Genomic DNA, 20,446 nt, shown 5'->3' on the forward strand with positions numbered 1-20,446 from the left:
GTGTAGCTCTCATGAAATCCAAAATGAGCCAATATTTGGCATGACATTTCAAAATGTCTCACTTTCAACATTTGATATGTTATCTATATTCTATTGTGAATAAAATATAAGTTTATGAGATTTGGAAATTATTCCATTCCTTTTTTACTCGCAATTTGTACAGTGTCCCAACTTTTTTGGAATTGGGTTTGTACTTTATATCAATTGTCACGGGGTGAAGAATCACACGACAAGGATGGCTCAATAAATGCCACAGAGGGTGGATTTATTTACAAGAGGGTGTGCAAAAGAGAAAAAGTCCAGGAGGGTGCTCCAGTGCCGTGAGTGCTCTTCGTCCTTCTTCCCAGTGCAGTGGGTCCGTGCTGTGCTCCTGTGGGGCTGGTCGGTCACACGCTGCTGTCTGCGGGAGAAATGAGAGGGCGAGTTAATGCTCAGTCTCATGGAGAAGTGTATCAAAGGTGGCATGGCTTGCATGGCTTATGTAGCCACCGCCTGATGAGCTGCAGCTGTGACGAGGACGGGCAGGTGTTCCTCGCTTGTTTCCAGGGCGACACTGATGAAGCTTTGGGATGCTCGTCACAATACACAGAGGAATGGCTTACTACTATTAATGCAGGAGGGAGACTGTACCAAATTAGACAACTTCAAGCTGTTGTGGTCATGCCGAGACAGCGCTCGTGTCCATTGTAGACATTACTATCCGTCACAGTGTTGCCAAGTCCGCAGTTTTATCACTGTTGCTGCGGGTTGAACCGACCCTCCTAATGTGTATTTTAGCCCCCGGAATGCGATTTTTACCGGGGGACCCGTTCTGTATGATGTTCTGTAACCCCGAGATTTCCACCAATGGCTGCGTGTCTCCTGCCGTGTTACCCTCAGTATGGATTCTTAAAGATTACTGAATGATACACAGTAGTGCGTGACAATGTGCTGCTATCAAATAAAACAATTGAATTCAACAAACGACAGAGCATCAGAAACATCAAACATTAGATTTGGATGAATACACTGAATTTAACTTATTTTAATGCAATTTTCAATGTTCATTTAATTTTAATTAAAATATTAATGTAAAATATGAAATAATCCTATTTCAAATAATTTGACAGATTTCATTTACAATATAACTAAATTAGTTCAATAATATTAATACTAAAAGAGAACAGACCTTTGTAAAACAAAGAGAACATGCCTGATTTCTGTCTTGATTCTGAATAAATCACAAAAAGCACCTGTGCTGTGCATGTGGGCCAGACCTGAATGCTGTCAGACTCCGGATAACACCACATTCCCTTCCGCAAGACAGACATAATTCATTGAGACAATATGTTGATTTACAGATGATTTGATAAAAACACAGCAATTACTTTAATATTATTATCTTTTCACAGACTTTAAATACAATCCAGTTTTTGCCCCTGGTAATCCTGAAGAGCTTGTTCAGGTTTGTTTGATTAGGGTTGCAGGACAGTGCACCTCAGAACCCCAGCTCTAATTCATAAAACTAATGAAAAAAAAAGCGCACAGTATTATAATCTGCACAACATTTGAAAGGAATTCAGTGTGCCACTTTAGAGTGGTAGTCAGTTTTTATTCACACATTATATCCAACACTAGCTGAAATCTCCACATTTTAAAGCTTGCTTTGGTTTTTAGTTTGCGTACAAAATAAAATTGCCTGATTTCTGTCTTGATTCTGAATAAATCACAAAAAGCACCTGTGCTGTGCATGTGGGCCAGACCTGAATGCTGTCAGACTCCGGATAACACCACATTCCCTTCCGCAAGACAGACATAATTCATTGAGACAATATGTTGATTTACAGATGATTTGATAAAAACACAGCAATTACTTTAATATTATTATCTTTTCACAGACTTTAAATACAATCCAGTTTTTGCCCCTGATAGAAACACTAACTGAACATATTTAATTAATTCACTCCTGTAAATAAACATGTTCCTTTAACTACAGACTGTCATATCAACAAATCATTACACTGAATTCTGTCTCACACCACATAGCAAAAGATATTGGTGAATTTTGTGCTGTTCATTTCTGAGCCGAGTCAGATGAATTCAGTCAGAAAAAGGATTCAACACTGGTATTTTAAATCGCTTCTGCACTGTCAGAAAGAAAGTGCAGCAATACTACCTTTAAGGCTACAACAGTTTGTCACAGAGACAGTACCTTTAAAGGGACACCTTTGTACTTTTTTTACTAGTACAGGACAGTGTAGAAGTGACAGGAGCTAAGTGGGAGCGATAGGGAGGCAGGATCGGGAAAGATCCTTGAGTCGGGATTCGAACTCGGGACGGCTGTAGCGCAATGGCACTGCCCCAACACCTGTACCTTTTCTGCCCCTAAAAGAAACAGATACTTCAGGACCTGTTTACAGTCACTTCATGCGTTTGCTCTGATAGCTATTCGTTTGTGAAAAGACCAGGTGTAAATGTCCTCCAAAATCTAAATCCCATCGCTCAGACTGCTTCAGGTCTGAGCCAAAACTAGAATGTGAAATCATGACAGTACCCTACTATCAAACTTTTAAGGGTAGATAAAGCATACAGATGTCCCTTTAATGGTTCTGCCCCAGCCATTGTACCCCTAAAGGTACAATTTTGGCATATTTGCCTTAGTGACTAAGTGAAAAGTGACTGCATGAGCTTTTACCTGTCATCATACTATCGACGAACAGCATGCAGCTTCAGAACAGTAACTGACTGGTTGTTATATCGATCACATTTCTGATTCGAAGCAAATGGGAACAGAATTGAATAAAGTCATTGAGTTGCACGTATTTCATTTGTCTAAGTTTTCTGTCACTTTTGCCTCTTCAGATGCAGACAAAACGTACACAATATGTGCATGTTTTGTAAGTAACCGCGGCGTGGTGCTGCTGGCCACTGAATGTGTGGAACAAATGGCATTCGCTTATGGTTTTGTTATAGGCTACTCTAATTCAGTGTTTCTTAACTCTGGCCCTCAAGGTTGCTGCAGAGTTTAGCTCCAACTAAACTCACCTGCCTGTGACTTTGTAGTAATCCTGAAGAGCTTGTTCAGGTTTGTTTGATTAGGGTTGCAGGACAGTGCACCTCAGAACCCCAGCTCTAATTCATAAAACTAATGATCAAAAAAGTGCACAGTATTATAATCTGCACAACATTTGAAAGGAATTCAGTGTGCCACTTTAGAGTGGTAGTCAGTTTTTATTCACACATTATATCCAACACTAGCTGAAATCTCCACATTTTAAAGCTTGCTTTGGTTTTTAGTTTGCGTACAAAATAAAATCAATCTACACATTTGAGACTTTGTTTCCATGAGGATATAATGATTATTTTAAGTGTGCATCAATAAAGCATATTTACAGAATGTCCTTATACTGAGTAAATGAAAAAATTATATTAACAGATATGTGAAAATAATTGTGCTGCTGTTTCATGAAGTCTGGCTTATGGACAGTGTCAAGCATCAGCATCAGGGTCCTTCAAGACATCGGTCTGTCTGGAGTGCCTTTGGATTATTTTCCTGCAAACTCTACATTCTTAATGTCAAGGGAATGAGGCATACTGTATGTAAACATCCAATAATGTTGCAGGTCAAGTAGTCATATTATAACAATTTACTATACAGCTATTTAAAACATTTATTGTTGCCCGTTGTGTACTGTACTCCATACTCAAAACTAAATACTGATGTTTGGCCAGTATCAAGTGCAATAGCATGTTAAGTGCAAAGAAAATTCAATACACACATAACAACAAAATAACAGTTCTCATTTGAGGTCTTGTCTCATGACCAGTCCCAGTTTGCATCATTATTACACAAAATCCTCCACGGTCATCCTCATATAGACATCATCTGGACAGGCGGTGGATGTGGGCTGTATGGGTGCGGTCCATTCCAGAGCGGGTCATGAAGCGGCCTGCAGAAGTGCCTGTCCTCTGCAGCGTCACGGGGGACAGGGAACGCACCGCGGACATCGACGGGGCCCATGTGTGTGTTTATGAGGTAGTCAGTGGGTGGACTGAGTATCAGAGAGAACTGGGATGGATGGATGCTCGGAGGACAGGGCTTCCCTTGATGAAGACCCCTGTGAAAAACACATCTCATCATAATGAGTGCAGGCCAGCGTGATGCTCTTCAACTTCACATGCATAAATTTGATCAATGCATGGAAAGTACACAGGGAAAGTTTGTCAGGACAAACTTTGACGCTGGCTTGACAAATGTTGCACAAACGTTAAAAAAGTTTCAGACTGTTAAATCTCAGGTCAGGGATTTAATACAATAACTGTATTTTAAAAGAACAGTTCACCAGAGTTTGTTTCTTCATCAGATTTCGAGAAATGTAATTGCATCACTTGCTCACCAATGAATGGGTGCCGTCAGAATGAGAGTCCAAACAGCTGATAAACACATCACAATTATCCACCACACAAAACGTCACTTTCACTTTCATTATGGATTATGGACTGGTGTTTTAGTTAAAAGCGTCTTAATGCTGGATGTGTTTCAGCTTTTGTCTTCTCCAGATGTTCACTGATGGACTGGAGTGCTGTGGATTATTGTGATGTTTTTATCAGCTGTTTGGACTCTCATTCTGATGGCACCCATTCACTGCAGGGCATCCATTGCTGAGCAAGTATTGGTTTGGCATGTAGTGCTAAATTTCTCTACGTCTGTTCTCATGACGAAACAAACTCATCTACATTTTGCATGGCCTAAGAGTGAGTGCATTTATATTTTTGTGTGAACTCTTGTTTATCCTTGTGATGGCAGCATATTGAGCGTTTCTGCAGATGTGTCTTGGTCTATTTTGAAGCGTGTTTGGACAGTACCTGCAGGCAGTGTGGAGGTCTCCGTGGCTGTAGATGTGCTTGTCCGTGTGCCGTCTCTCTCCTCTGCTGCTGCTGCTGTTGTTGTTGTTGTTGTTGTTGTGGTTTGTGGTTTTCTGGTTGTGTAACACCTCTCTCTGCATCTCCACATCTTCAACGTCTATTTGTTGCCAAAACTCAGACGCTCCAGTTTTTCTTGCCCTACACATCACACAAGACACACTACACTCATTACAGTCATCCACGTCAGTAGTGGCTTTAACTGACTTCCTTCACATCTGCCTTTCTCTCCTCATGAGACGACTGACGTGAGCTCTTCTCAATCATGTCCACTTGGGTTTGCTGACAACATTTGAACGCGGGGTTTTGGAGAGAGTGTATAGCATCTATAGTACACTGCTGAAATATGGGCCTGTTTCTCACACAAGCCAAGTGTATAAAGTATACTTTAGCATACGTTTTAAAAGAGTATTTTTTTGGACACTTGATTGCATGTTAATTAGGTAACTTCATTCTAGAGTGTCTTCATTACACATTTTACATGCGCTTACTACAGCAATAACAGTAAATTATGGATAATTACAAGCAATTAAGCTCAACCCTAACCCTATAGTGTGTGCATGCTATTGTTGATTACTATTACTGTAAAATAAAATACATACAAAAATTGCAATTAAACGAAAACATGTTGCAGTTTAAATTCATATTTAATGCAATTATTAGAATTTTGACCAATCAGTATTTCAATACATTTGTAATGATGAAGTTGCAATTTAGCACATTTAAAATATATTAACTTTAAATGTAATATTAAATAACACACTACGGTTACGATTATTATCAAGCAATTTAACATCAGATTAAGTGCACTTGTTTAAAGCATGACAAAAGATTATTAAAACAATGATTTAAAATGTACTGTAAAGTGAAACTTAATTTGACATTAAGTGCAATTTTTAAAAGTGTATTTAAGTATGTTAAGAAACATAGCCATGAAAGTGTCATGGCCTTTTATTTCATGAATATTACATTATCTGCAAGCACAGTTTTTTAAGAATATACTTTTCTGATTTGAAGTACATTACAAGTGCTCATTTAATACAATTAAGCACACTGTTATCACAAGGGAATGTATGGCGCTGGAATGATTTTAAAGCTGTAGACGATGCACCGGGTTTTGGCAATTCTCAATCCGTTTCTCACCTCTCCTCGCGTTTCACGTGTCTCACCAGACAGAAAGTGATGAAGATGATGCTCATGACGAGGATGATGGCTGAGCTGATGAAGGACACCAGAAGAGCTAAACGAAAGCCATCATCCTCGAACCGAGACAGAGCTGCACAAACACAGAGAGCAAACACACAGTGAGAGCATGACAGTAACAGATGCTTAACTGTCATTCACTGATCAAAGTCTTGGTGAACAGAGGAGACTGCTTTCTAATTTAAACATGTTTTCCAATGATTGAGGGAACTTTCAAGAGACACACGGAGAAGTTCTGAATCCTAATCAAGTTATCACCTAGTAAACTGTGCTTAAATCACAAGCCCTTTTCAAGTCCTAATGCAAATCTATTATTGTATTCTTTACATTATTATAAAATAAGAATAGTTTCATAGTTTTGTCCAACAATCTGTATAAATGATTCTTTAACAAATGTAATGTCAAGATATTGTCCTGTCTCTACTGATAAAGTCAAGATGCTATTTTGAATTGTTCACAAATGTGTGTTCACAACTCTAATGCATCTCATATGTGACTCTGGAGCACAAAAGCAGTCTTAAGTCGCTGGGGTATATTTGTAGCAAAAATACATTGTATGGCTCAAAATTATGCATTTTTCTTTTATGCCAAAAAACATTAGGATATTAAGTAACGATCATGTTCCATGAAGATATTTTGTAAATTTCCTACCGTAAATATATCAGAACTTAATTTTTGATTAGTAATATGCATTGCTAAGAACTTCATTTGGACAACTTTAAAGATGATTTTCTCAATATTTTGATTTTTTTGCACCCTCAGATTCCAGATTTTCAAATAGTTGTATATCAGCCAGATATTGTCCTATCCTAACAAACCATACATCAATGGAAAGCTTATTTATTCAGATTTCAGATGATGTAGAAATCTCAATTTAGAAAAATTTCCCCTTATGACTGGTTTTGTGCTCCAGGGTCACATTTATGAGTGTGTCAGGCTTACGTTTACACTCTGGTGTCCCGCCGCTCCAGTGTGTCTTATTGCTGCTCCACACACAGGATATCTCACTGCTGCTGACCGCTCGGTGTCTGGATGGGCACTGGAAGCTCATCACGCTGCCCACGCTCGTCCCATCACCGGACACCAGCTTCAGAGTCCCGACCGCAGGAGACAGCAGTGGAGCGCACTGACCTGCGTGAGCCCAGAACAGTGCTGCCATGCTCAGACTGAATTTAAAGAAACAGGTCACCCAAAAATGAACGCTGACTCACCCCAGTGAATGGGTGCCATCAGAATGAGAGTCCAAACAGCTGATAAAAACATCACAATAATCAAATCAAATAATCCATCAAATAACGACCATCATCAAGACATTTTTAACTTAAAATCATTGCTTTTAGTTACAATACGAGTCCATAATCCATAATAACGCTTCCTCCTGTGAGAAAGTGTTCTGGTCTGAATCAGGAGAGAAATCTGCACAGATCAAGCAGCGTTTAAACAGCTCTAAACACATATGTGGCTGGATTTTGATGTGAGAGACAACAGCAGATGGACTTTTTCACTGGAGGAAGTGTGTGACGAGTGGGGTCGGGGTCGAGAGCTGTGGGAACGGAGCGAGGTCGGTGGAGTAATTGATAATGAGCGACACCTGCACCACTCACCGGTCTCGAGTCTCACGGAGGAGCTCCGGAAGGATAAAAGGAGGAGCTACGACAGTGTTGGACGAGAGAGGACCAGGCCTGGACTTTATTTTGTGTTTTGTGTGCGGCAGTCGTCCGCTAGGGGCTGCCGCTTTACTTTCATTTTGTGTTTGTTTATTTTATTTAAGTCTTAAATGTTTGCCGGTTCCCGCCTCCTTCCCAAACTACGAACTTTGTTACAAAGTGTTATTATGGATTATGGACTTGTATTTTAGTTAAAATCATCTTAATGCTGGATTAGTTTCAGCTTTTGTCTTCTCCAGATGTTCACTGATGGACTGGAGTGCTGTGGATTACTTGTGGATTATTGTGATGTTTTTATCAGCTGTTTGGCTCTCATTCTGACGGCACCCATTCACTGCAGAGCATCCATTGCTGAGACACTGATGCAATGCTGCACTTCTACAAATCTGATGAAGAAAAAAAACTCATCCTAATCTGGGATGGCCCGAGGCTGAGGATATTTTCAGCTAATTTAAATTTTTGGGTGAATTGTTCCTTTAATTCATCATCAAGAACAAGATTAGAAAAGTAGAAAGTAGGAAGATAGAGATAACCAAAAGCTAAACCAAAGTAAAAGTATCCAAAATGCCATAGATTGGTTTATGTGAGCACAATCTCAGATTGCTCTGCATTCTACGCCCATTTTTCGGCTGTTCGTCCTGCACACAGTTGTTTTTGTGCACTAGTGTTCTGCTAGTGAGAAGTGAAACTGTAAAGCAGGTGTGTGCCATACTGTAAAAGCCTGATTAACAAATACCATGGTCATGAACCAGTTTTAATGACACAAGATTTCAGGTTCAGATGTATATATAGTGGAGACTGGGGCCAACTCAAATCCTGCATTTTGTCACACTTTTTATTCTAGTGAATATTTCTTAAGATAGGTTCATTACAGACTATTTTGGAATAGACATAAAGATAATGATATAGACTCAGGGTTCGACCCCCTACCTTAACATTCAAGCATGCAGCTATGAATATTTCTTGCCTTAAGCTTACTCAAGCTTGACGGATAACTGGTTCAATAAACAAATTAAGATCGCATCTGTTTGTCAGTAGATTTCCTGTGTCGAGTTTTGCTGCCTCACGTCACACATGACTGCGTTTTCCACCGTGTAGAGATAAGTGTAATGTTCTGTAGACTATCAAATTTTAACTGAAAATGTGCAGAGAACACAATATTGAAGATTTTTAGGAGGGGCTCAGAGGGGCAGTGTGTTTATCAGCAATGCCTGAAACACAAAAATATTTAAAAAATATAATAAATAATAAACTGAACCACTGTTTTAAACCACGGAAACTGTAATTAATATAGTATATAAAATTACAGCATTTACCTAGAAACACATCACCTGTTTATTTGAACTGAAGCTCATTTTTAGAGCAGCCTACATGATTTAAAGTTTGCTCCGTTCCTCACGCTTGGAATAGGCCTTTAGCTTCATACTTTTATGATACTTTATGAACTTGTGTGTGTGTGAGTGTGTGTGTGTACCTGATATTTATCACGTTATGTGTGTGTGTGAGTGTGTGTGTGTGTGTATGTGTGAGTGTGTGTGTTTGTGTGTGTATGTGTGTGTGTAAGCATGTGTGTGTGAGTGTGAGTGTGTGAGCATGTGTGTGTGAGTGTGTGTGTGAGTGTGTGTGTGTGTGTGTGTGTGTGTGTGTGTGAGTGTGTGTGTGTGTGTATGTGTGAGTGTGTGTGTGTGTGTGTTTGTGTGTGTGTGTGTGTGTGTGTGTGTGTGGATTAGAGCAGCATGAAAACGTCTACATTAGTGTTCCACTAAAAGAAATAAAAAAAACAGCGTACAGGTTTTTAAAGTGACATTGGTCAACCTCAAGTCGAAATACCAGAAAGCACAAGATGAAGAAAGAAACAGGAAGCTGATCGAAGCGCATCGCGTGTGTGTTTCCGATCAGAGAACCGCTGTCACTTGCACAAGACGCGTTTCCTGCTCTCATATCATCCTGTCTACTGTTAATACACACAATAAACCTCTCTCTCTGTCACACACACACACACACACTTCATTAAAACCGCATCTAAAGAGAAGTTTGTTTTCTCCCCTACACACAGTGAGCAAGAATAGCTATTGTAAATACAGTACAGAATATATTTGTCCAATGATAGCTACACTAAATCGGATCTATTTACAAATTCAAACTCATTCGGTAATGTTGTCCATTACAACTGGTACACATCTTACTTTATTGTCGTTGTTACCGTGTAGCCTAATTATACATTTAAGTAGGCCTACTGAGTAACATTTTTGGGTGAACTATCCCTTTAAGCTGCGTGTTCTGTTACTCATGCGGTGGGAGTCTGGAGCTACACATCAATTTAATCTGTAAAATAATAAAACAATAGGCTAAACGGCCAATATAGAAAAATCTGAAAGATTTTTAAAATTATAAATTTTTTAAATTACATTTATACCTCATTATATTTGTTCGGACATAATGTGATTATTTTAATCTGGACAATGCCTTACTTTAAAAGAGTAGCATCAATTTAAGCTCCGGCTCAAAGTTGAGCGATTTTGCGTAGGAATTGTGTTATTATCAGATTGTGATATTGTCACGGTCAACGGGATTGTGGCAGGTCTTGGATTGGCTCTGGAACAGATTCTGGATCTAGGATTGGCTCTGGAACTGGCTCTAAGAAGGACTCTGGCTGCTTCTGGACTGAGACTGGTTCTGGAATGATCTCTGGCTGTTCCTGGACTGGGACTTGCCCTGAAGTCGACTCTGGGATGGACCTTGGTCAAACTGGAAGACCTCAGGCAGTTCGGGTCGGCAGCAACACATCCAGCACCATCACACTGAACACTGGGGCCCCCCAAGGATGTGTGCTGAGCCCCCTCCTCTTCACTCTGCTGACCCACGACTGCACACCGTCACACAACTCCAACCTCCTTATCAAGTTTGCGGATGACACGACTGTAGTGGGTCTCATTAGCAACAGAGATGAGACAAACTACAGGAGCGAGGTGAGCCGCCTGGCCAAGACTGATTCTAAAGACTGGAGGACTGGAACGGATTCTGAGCCTGTGTCAGTGAGACCTGGCCGCTCGGGAATGGCCTCTGTGTCAGAAACAGAAACAGTGATCTGCTTCAAACTGGCATCCATGGCCTGGCCAGTGACGGCGGGCTGCTTGAGGATGGCCTCACTGGCCATAACGGGAAGGTCAAGGAGCTCAGGGATGATGTCCATGGGCATGGCACGACTGGCTGGACTGGGCTCTGTGGGCATGACATGACTTGCAGGAATAGCTTCTCTGGGCAAAACAGGAGGTTCAGACACTGTCACCTTAGTCACAGGACAAAATGACTGCTCAGAGATGGTCTCTGTGGCCTTGACAGATGGTGCAGATGACTCTGGGATTGCCTCTGTGGTTGTGACAAGACTAACAGAGACAGCCTCTTGGCCTGGAACTGTGTAGTACAGGCTCCAGGGCTGAAACAGGAATGCCTTTTTGGGCTGCTGGAACAGATTTAGGATCGCCCTCAGGGGCAGCTGAAATGCCCTTCAGGGCTACAGCAAGATACGCAGAAGCCGACTCTGGGACAGCGGAAATATCCTCTGGGGCTGCAGGAATAGACTCAGGAGCACCCTCTGGGGCTGCAGGCATAACAGTGGACTGTAAAACATTAATCCTCTTCCGCTTACGAGGTTTCTCTGGGCTGAGCACTGGGCCTGAAGCAGACACTGGAGCGGACTCAGAGGCTGGACTGGATCTAAAAGAACTGGAGCGGACTTAGACTCTGGAGTGACTGGGCTTGACGGACTCTACTAGTTCTAGGAGAACTGGAGCAGACTTTACAGCCTCTGGGTTGACAGGCTTCTGGACTGAAGCGGACTCAGGGGCTGGAGCAGACACGAAGGGTCAACATGAAGGGACCCAAATGCACAGTGAGTGAAACAAGATTTATTGAAGACACACAAGTTCACAGCACAAGGGTGGACAATCCTGGGACAGCTCCAACCAGCAGGGAAAGATCAATGCCCTGAGAGGTAGACAGTCTGGGGTACGGTCTCAGTCGTTGGTCAAATCAGGGCGGAAGGATGGGGAGAAAACCAGAGCAGAGAACAGCAGAGCATGCAAGCAGAGTGAAGGGGATCAAAGCAGGCAGCATCAGAGATTCGGTTCTCAGCACCAGGCTTAGTTGGCAGGCCGCCTTGGGGAACCAACAGGCAGGGAGTCTCAGGCTGGTAGAGCAGGACTGGAGGGAACACACATCACAAACACACAACACCACTACTCAGTTTTACCACTAACTAAACGTAATGGAAATATCTAGGCTTAGACAAAAAAAAACTAAAGTATAAAATCTAAACAGCTCAGGAGCAGAAACAAGATTGATGAACAACTAAATATGATATTACAAGTAAATTTAAGCAAGATACTAAAGAACAAACCCAAAATCAGAAGATAGAAATATCAAGAGCAAAAACTACAACAAGGATACACAATAACAGGGCAAGACTGGAATATAGAGCAACAAGTCAGTAACTGTCTCTATGGCACAAGACGAACCAGCACCCACAAGAGGAAAAACAGCACAATATAAAGGGAGGAAAGTACACGAGGGACAGGTGAGCCCAATTACAGAGACGAGGACAAGACAAGGCCTAAACAAGTGGGCGTGACCAAGGGAAACAAGGAGGTGGGACCACAGGAACACATGGCAAGCATAAACAAAGACAAAGCAATGTGTGAAAACACAAGACAAACAAAGAAACATTAAACAAAGACAGCACAGACAAAGCTGCCAGGGCAGAGCCCTGACAGATATGTTCAATTGGAATGGATAGCCTAGGTATATTGAATTAGATTCAGACGGGACTGGTGCTTATTTCTGCATTCTGGGGTTGTTTTGAAATTGCAAATGTTTATGAAATCCATAAATTGTAGATAGCCTATTGAAGGGGTTCCTGGTTAATGCACAGCCTGCATCGGTTTCTGATGACCATTAAAGGCAGAGTAAGGGATTTCTGGTAGCCAATGTTGATATTTGAAATCACCAAAACAAACAAGCCCCTACCCCAAAAGGGTCTTGCCCCTATTCTGATAGCTCCGCTCCACATATACATACGCAACCCAGGCAACGATTAGTTCTGTGAAACCAAGCAAAACCAATATTACACCGTGTCTACGGACGTGAGCGGCGCGGCTCAACAAATGCTGATTGGCTACAAGTTTGTTTTGCGATTTGGCCTGAATCAGTTTGAAAAATCACTTATTCTGCCTTTAAACAAAAGAAGAATTATCACAGTTTAGTCTCATGTAGTGCTGCCGAACGATTAATCGCATCCAAAATATAAGTTTTGTGTTTACATGATATGTGTATGTGTATATTTATTATGTATATATAAATACACACAGTATATGTTTTGAAAATATTTACATGCATAAAATTATATTTATATAATTTACATTTAGTAGACGCTTTTCTGTGTCTTTTTATAATTTTAATTATTTATTATATATAAATAAATTTCATATATAAACAACATATTTGTCTTGTATACATGTATGTGTGAGTATTTACATATACATAATAAATAAACAGTGCACACTCATATATTATGTAAACAAAAGCATTTATTTTGGATGTCCAGTGTAGGCAGACTTTAGCTGTTGTAGACACAGTGTTACTCACCTATTGAGACGAAACAAAGCAACCTCGGCGTCCGATCGCAGGCCTCCGCTCCTTGAGTTCTCTCCAGCACTGGAAAGCTGATCCGATATTTACACTGGTCCTACTTCTTGCCTTATCATTCCGCAGAAGTTTTCCTCTTTTGTTTTTTATCCGCCATCTCTATCTTTCTGTCGCTCGGCTAATGTCCGTCCCATGCACTGAACGCGCTCTCCTCCACATCACGAGTAGACATGCCCCTTATTGCTGATTGGCTACAAGTTTGTTTTGCGATTTGGCCTGAATCAGTTTTCTAAAGTGTTTTTGAAAAATCACTTACTCTGCCTTTAAAAAAAAGAAGAATTATCACAGTTTAGTCTCATGTAGTGCTGCCGAACGATTAATCGCATCCAAAATATAAGTTTTGTGTTTACATAATATGTGTATGTGTATATTTATTATGTATATATAAATACACACAGTATATGTTTTGAAAATATTTACATGCATAAAATTATATTTCTATAATTTACATTTAGTAGACGCTTTTCTGTGTCTTTTTATAATTTTAATTATTTATTATATATAAATAAATTTCATATATAAACAACATATTTGTCTTGTATACATGTATGTGTGAGTATTTACATATACATAATAAATAAACAGTGCACACTCATATATTATGTAAACAAAAGCGTTTATTTTGGATGTGATTAATCGTGATGAATCGTTTGACAGCACAAGGCTCAATGAGCCGATGACTTGAAGAGGGAGTTAGATGTCTTGCAAAAAAGTGAAGGAAAGGTAGGACAATGAAGTGAGAGTTATTAAGTGAAAGTAGATAGCCAGATGGAGAGGCTCAGAAAGCAGAAAGAGGAAGTCCTGCAGGTGTCTGCAGAGTCGTGACAAAAAGAAGAATTATCACAGTTTAGTCTCATGTAGTGCTGCCGAACGATTAATCGCATCCAAAATATAAGTTTTGTGTTTACATGATATGTGTATGTGTATATTTATTATGTATATATAAATACACACAGTATATGTTTTGAAAATATTTACATGCATAAAATTATATTTATATAATTTACATTTAGTAGACGCTTTTCTGTGTCTTTTTATAATTTTAATTATTTATTATATATAAATAAATTTCATATATAAACAACATATTTGTCTTGTATACATGTATGTGTGAGTATTTACATATACATAATAAATAAACAGTGCACACTCATATATTATGTAAACAAAAGCATTTATTTTGGATGTGATTAATCGTGATGAATCGTTTGACAGCACAAGGCTCAATGAGCTGATGACTTGAAGAGGGAGCTAGGAGATGTCTTGCAAAAAAGTGAAGGAAAGGTAGGACAATGAAGTGAGAGTTATTAAGTGAAAGTAGATAGCCAGATGGAGAGGCTCAGAAAGCAGAAAGAGGAAGTCCTGCAGGTGTCTGCAGAGTCGTGACAGGCTGAGAGTTTAACAGGAAGATGTGAGGGTTCTCCGAAGAGGTGCGATGAAACTTCCTCTTCATCCACTGGATGAGATGGCCGTGGCGTCCTCTGGTGCCACACTAGAGAATTCATTACACATTCATTATACTGGTTTTTAATACATTTGAGTCCAAGTCTTGGGTTCAATAATAGGACTGTTAATAATAATAGCTAAAGCCACAGATACACATATAGTAGCTGTCTACTAACCTGCATGGCCTGAAAATGTACCCTAAGCTGGTTTCTGTGATGGAACATGGTTTTAACTGGTCATTAGCTGGTCGTCCATTCAAAATGTTCCAAAAACTTGACGAGATTTTACTTAGTTAAACTTTTTATTATAACTTTTATTTAAAAGAATGCTTGATCACTTTTTTGAAGGAGATCATCTTTAGAGGGCTTGGGCTCTGAATGAAGAAACCAGTCAGATCATATATATTGAAAAAAAATATTTATTAATGCGAAATAAAATGCAAATAACATTTTTAATAAATAAATAAAATGCATGATAATACAAATCCATTTGGATATTAATACAATTCTAATAAATCAACATCATAAATGCATACAGAAAACTCAAGTCTAAAAAAAACTAAATTAACAACTCACTACTGGTTACCAACTGCACTATTCTACTTTATTCAGTTAAAATATTAAGATACTCATGTCAGTCAGCTAGACAAACACCTACCATTGTACTCCCCAACAGATATACCAAACCACATAGATACAGTCCATACTATATCTATGTTTGCATCTATCTGCATCAAACACACACACACACACGTCTGGTTTGCTATCCTTGTAGGGACTCTTCATAGCAGGACCGACTCCAGACATGAACAGCATCTTGCCCACCCAATCAGAATTAGATAAAGATTGCGTATTTTTTTATGCTATCTGATTGATTGATCTGATTGACTGACTGTATTTTGAGAAGTTTAAGATATAGCTGGAGACTGCCCCAGCAATGAATAACACCAGAAAATTGCAGCATTTTTCTTTTATTTGCTGGATGCAAGGCGCGCTGAATTCACGCGGCTTTAGTCTGTTCAAAACGGGCATGAATATTTGCGCGCTATCACGGGGAGTTTGCGAGTTACGGGTGGTTTAATAGGCTACATGAATATGTATCATAGCCTACCACTGAAATTACCCGAGCAACTTTAAAGGCAGAGTAAGTAATTTCTGGTAGCCAATGTTGACATTTGAAATCACCAAAACAAACACGCCCCTACCCCAAAAGGGTCTCGCCCCTATTTTGATAGCTCCGCCCCACACATACGTACGCAACCCAGGTAACGACTAGTTCTGCGAAACAAAGCAAAACCAATGTTACACCGAGTCTACACCGGACTCGGTGTAAGTGGCGCAGTGCGACAAAATACTATGGAACTCATTATAATCAATGATGCTGTCTACACCATAGATACAGTATATATGCATATCTATGGTCTACACTGGATGCAGTGTGGCACGATACGACAAATCCCCGACAGAAAACTGCTGATGCATTCTATTCATGACGCATTGATACAAATTTCAAATGATTTTAAAGGGTCGCGTTGTCGCGTCCAGTGTACTAGACAGACTTTAGCTGTTGCGGCGCAGATACGGTGTTACTCACCTATCGAGACGAAACAAAGCAACCTCGGCGTCCGATCACAGGCCTCCACTCCTTGTGTTCTCTCCAGCACTGGAAAGCTGATCCGATATTTACACGGGTCCTACTTCTTGCCTTATCGTTCCGCAGACGTTTTCCTCTTTTGTTTTTTATCTTTCTGTCGCTCGGCTCGGCTAATGTCCGTCCCATGCACTGAACGCGCTCTCCTCCACATCACGAGTAGACATGCCCCTTATTGCTGATTGGCTACAAGTTTGATAGTTTACCGAATCAGTTTTCTAAAGTGTTTTTGAAAAATCACTTACTCTGCCTTTAATGTTCTAAAAAACCCGTTCATTCAGTAACGTGCATTCATTGCATGGACGGAGCAAGAGCATAATATCAGCGTCAAAAATGCATGTAGGCTAGAAAGCTTACCCCATGGGCGTCGCTAGGCCATTTTTACAATGATTACTCAGCCCCCCTAAAAATTTTGCGATTAGCTCCATGAACTGTATGCAAATTCGTGATCGCCTCAGTCCCCTTAGTTTAAATGTTATATGAACACGGCGGCAGACTTCGGCTCCTCCCCGTCTTTCAGTGTTCTTCAATCCGCAGACCGAGAGACAGAGGACAAGGTGTGTGTTTATCGATAGATCGTTATAATATCTGTATCTGTGCAGTTCTTTGTCATAAATGCAGTTTACAAAATATCATGGTGGAGCAATCAGTTTTCCATCTCCTGTAAAGTTTTCACTGCGTTCACACCTCATCACACCACAGCTGTTTCCTCAAGCAAAAATTAAGCCCTTAACACATATAAACACATACTATATATGTCTATAAAAGATCATGTTGCCATTTTTATTTGAAAATTTTAATTAAAATTTTTATATAAAACATATTAATTACAGTGCATGTGGCAAATTGGTTTGCATACTTGAGCTAAAAAAAAAGAGGGTTGTACTAGAAATGCAAACAGTAAAATTTTGTGTTTGTACAGTAAACGTGTGTGTGTGTGTGTGTGTGTGTGAGAGAGAGAGAGATCAGGATTCAGGAAGACTTGTATGGCTTATTCAGTACTCAAATGTTATACCTTTATGCAGTACAGGGGAACACAATAAGTTGCAAAATGCAATAAGTTTATTTTACCACCTTATCCTATTAGTCAATAATCTTTTATTTATTTATATGTTTATTATTATTATTATTATTATTATTATACCCTCATTGGGGGCTGAGCCCCCCTAAAACTAAATTCTTAGAATCGCCCCTGGCTTACCCCTTTTGGCTTGCTGTTAATGCTGAATGTAAGAATGAAAACTGAAAGTAAAGAGCTTGTGCGATGAAAGTTGAGTTCCCTTTCTTGGGAACTTCGAACTGCGTCCTCTAGGGGTCGCTATGGGGAACGCCTCGTCGTGACCCGTGTCTGAAGCATACATTGAAAAAACACCAACTCATTGGCCGGCGACAGCCATGACGTCACTAACGTGCGACTATAGTATAAATAGGCGCCGGAAGCTACACATCATTCACTTCTTCGTCTTCATTGACTGTTCTGTTTGAAGCGTGCATTTCCAAGGAAAAAGTAAGAGCTATCTATATTTATTATGGCGAGCACTAGCACAGCATTTAGAAGGTGTGTGCATCCATGTCATCGCTATTTGACACCAGATGACACACACAATCTATGTGTTGTTTATTTGGGCGAAGAGCACAAACGCGATGTCCTCGAGGGGGCAATCTGTGTGCATGGTGAGTTTTTTTCAATGAAAAAGCTCCGTTCTCGTTTGTCTCTCTTTTCTCAGCATGGTGGCGTGGGTATACCGTTCCCCATAGCGACCCCTAGAGGACGCAGTTCGAAGTTCCCATGAAAGGGAACATCTCGGATTACTTATGTAACCATGGTTCCCTGATTTATAAGCTTTTGTACCCACGGGGACCTCAATTTAGGTCCCCACCGTGACATGAGTCCCCATGAGTCTGTGTGTATTCAGGTTTAAGTCCCTACCAGGATATATAAACCTGTATACACACACACACACACACACACTACAAACAAGGTTTACCGTCAATGGCATGGGGTACTAGGATAGGCTTGCTGGCTGGGGACAGAGAAGAACACACAACATGCTTTATTCAGGAGACATGAAAAGTGATGGATGAATCCTCATGGATCTGGGCAGAACACTCTGCTGGGTTATTTTTTTAACCCAAATGGTGGGTTCAGCCTGTTGGGTCATTTTATTGGGTTATTATTATTATTATTTTTTACCGATGTGCTGGGTAGTTTTTCCTGTAACTAAGTTGCTGGGTTATTTTTTTTCTACCCAGCTGCTAGATTGAGCCTGTCTCCGACGGATAACCCAACTGCTGAGTTACAGTCAGAGGAAAGTCCTCTACAGGAAAGAGTTGTTCTCAGCGCCGCTGGTGCACTTCTTCCGCAAAATAAAGGTTTGTATACATTTTATTTAATTTATAACATCTTTACTGTGCTGGAAATTATATTATTTTACACAACACAACATAAGGACGAGATGTCAGTCAGCTGTGTTTGCTTGCATAACATAAATGGATTTTATTCGTTATAATACTGAGTGTAATTTAATTTGATGTTAAAATATGTTCTCTAATCTCAGTCAGTACTGTTTGTTTATGGGCAGGTTTTGGAGTCAGTCACGCCATCTCTCAGCCAGGAGTGAATCACAAGGCCGCGGTCTAAAGTTCGCGGTTCCCCCGCGAACAAGAATAAGAATGCTCAAATTTCGGCGACACACTGGCACGAGAATTGGCACTATTTTGGTGAAAAGTTATTACACTTTTGAATACACTTACAAGTTGAATACACTTAAATTTAAATGCTACTTTTAAATATAAAATGTTTTATGTCTAAAATGTTTGTTAAATGAGTTTAAATGCATGTCATATTGTAAACTATGCTGTATTCACCCAAATAAATTCAGTTTGTCTTGTATTTTGTCGATGGGTGTTCTTGCTTAATAATAAATGCTCATCTTTTGATTATTGCTGTTGCCTATAATAATTCTGTGTCTGATTTTTAATCTCCAGTCCATTTTAAGCCAGCAATATAATAATTTTTAAACAATAGATGACTTAAATAAATAAAAAAACAGCATTGTGGGTAAAAACATTTAACCCAACCAGCTGCGTCAAAATAACCCAGCATGTGTTCTGTCCAATATTTACCCAGTAATGGGTTGCCAAATAACCCAAGTTGGGTTGTTTTTAACCCAGCCTTTTTTTGAGTGTAAGACACTGGGTTTAACTTCCTGAGGATCTTAAAGGGACTGATGAAACATGGAGCCAATTTACGAGATCCCACCTGCAATGGAAGATCCCTGCACTCTAAAAAATGCTGGGTTAAATACAACCTAGCACTAGGTAAAATATGGACAAACCCAGCGACTGGGTTGTTTTTGACCCAGCAGTTGGGTTACTGCCCAGAAGGTTGGCTTAAACATTTAATCCAACTGTTGGTTGAAAGCAACCCAAATGCTGGGTTTGTCCATATTTAACCCAGCATTTTTTAGAGTGTGGTTAAAAGGAGTATCTGGAGGATCCTAGAGGCTAATGGAGGATCTGATGAAGCAGCCAAACGCCTTCCATAGTCTGGAGGTGAACTGTGGGCCTCGGTCAGAGACCATTGCTGCGTCCCAATTCGCATACTATTCGTTCTAAATAGTATTAAAAAAAACTGTTAGTATGGCCCTAATCATAGTATGTTGAAGAGTATGCCAAAGATTCCCAGATTGTCTACTACTAGAGATTCAAATTCGAAGTGCAGATCGATGCACACTCTAACGGCTAATATTGCCCACAACACTTTGCGTGGTGGACGAGGATTCTATCAGAACTACAAACACGTATAAAAAGTGTTTAAAAACTACAAGTAGTAAGAGAGAGAGTGAAGTCAAATCGGTTAAGAAAAGGGCCCA

General features: G+C 40.0%; 1 protein-coding gene across 1 annotated transcript; it reads right to left on the reverse strand.

Moving 5' to 3' along the window:
* Positions 1–3,190: 3,190 nt before the first annotated feature.
* On the reverse strand, positions 3,191–18,628 carry LOC107548754 (sushi domain-containing protein 3-like). Its single transcript, XM_016229563.1, has 5 exons — positions 18,560–18,628; positions 7,048–7,236; positions 6,046–6,178; positions 4,846–5,043; positions 3,191–4,097 (listed from the first exon to the last, which is right to left on the reverse strand). The coding sequence occupies exons 2-5, from the start codon at positions 7,154–7,156 to the stop codon at positions 3,851–3,853; spliced, it is 687 nt and encodes a 228-aa protein (XP_016085049.1). The 5' UTR covers positions 7,157–7,236; positions 18,560–18,628; the 3' UTR covers positions 3,191–3,850.
* Positions 18,629–20,446: the final 1,818 nt, after the last annotated feature.

The sequence above is a fragment of the Sinocyclocheilus grahami genome, unplaced genomic scaffold (genome assembly GCF_001515645.1).
Source record: "Sinocyclocheilus grahami isolate Dianchi unplaced genomic scaffold, SAMN03320097.WGS_v1.1 scaffold354.1, whole genome shotgun sequence".
Lineage (NCBI taxonomy): Eukaryota > Metazoa > Chordata > Actinopteri > Cypriniformes > Cyprinidae > Sinocyclocheilus > Sinocyclocheilus grahami.

Excerpts from the sequence above, each read along its gene's own strand:
- LOC107548754 (XM_016229563.1), bottom strand. The coding sequence starts at position 7,156 with ATGAGCTTCCAGTGCCCATCCAGACACCGAGCGGTCAGCAGCAGTGAG. Across the intron at positions 6,179-7,047 it reads CGGGACACCAGAGTGTAAAC|CTCTGTCTCGGTTCGAGGAT; the intron begins GTAAGCCTGACA and ends GTGTTTGTGCAG. Across the intron at positions 4,098-4,845 it reads GACCTCCACACTGCCTGCAG|GGGTCTTCATCAAGGGAAGC; the intron begins GTACTGTCCAAA and ends TGTTTTTCACAG.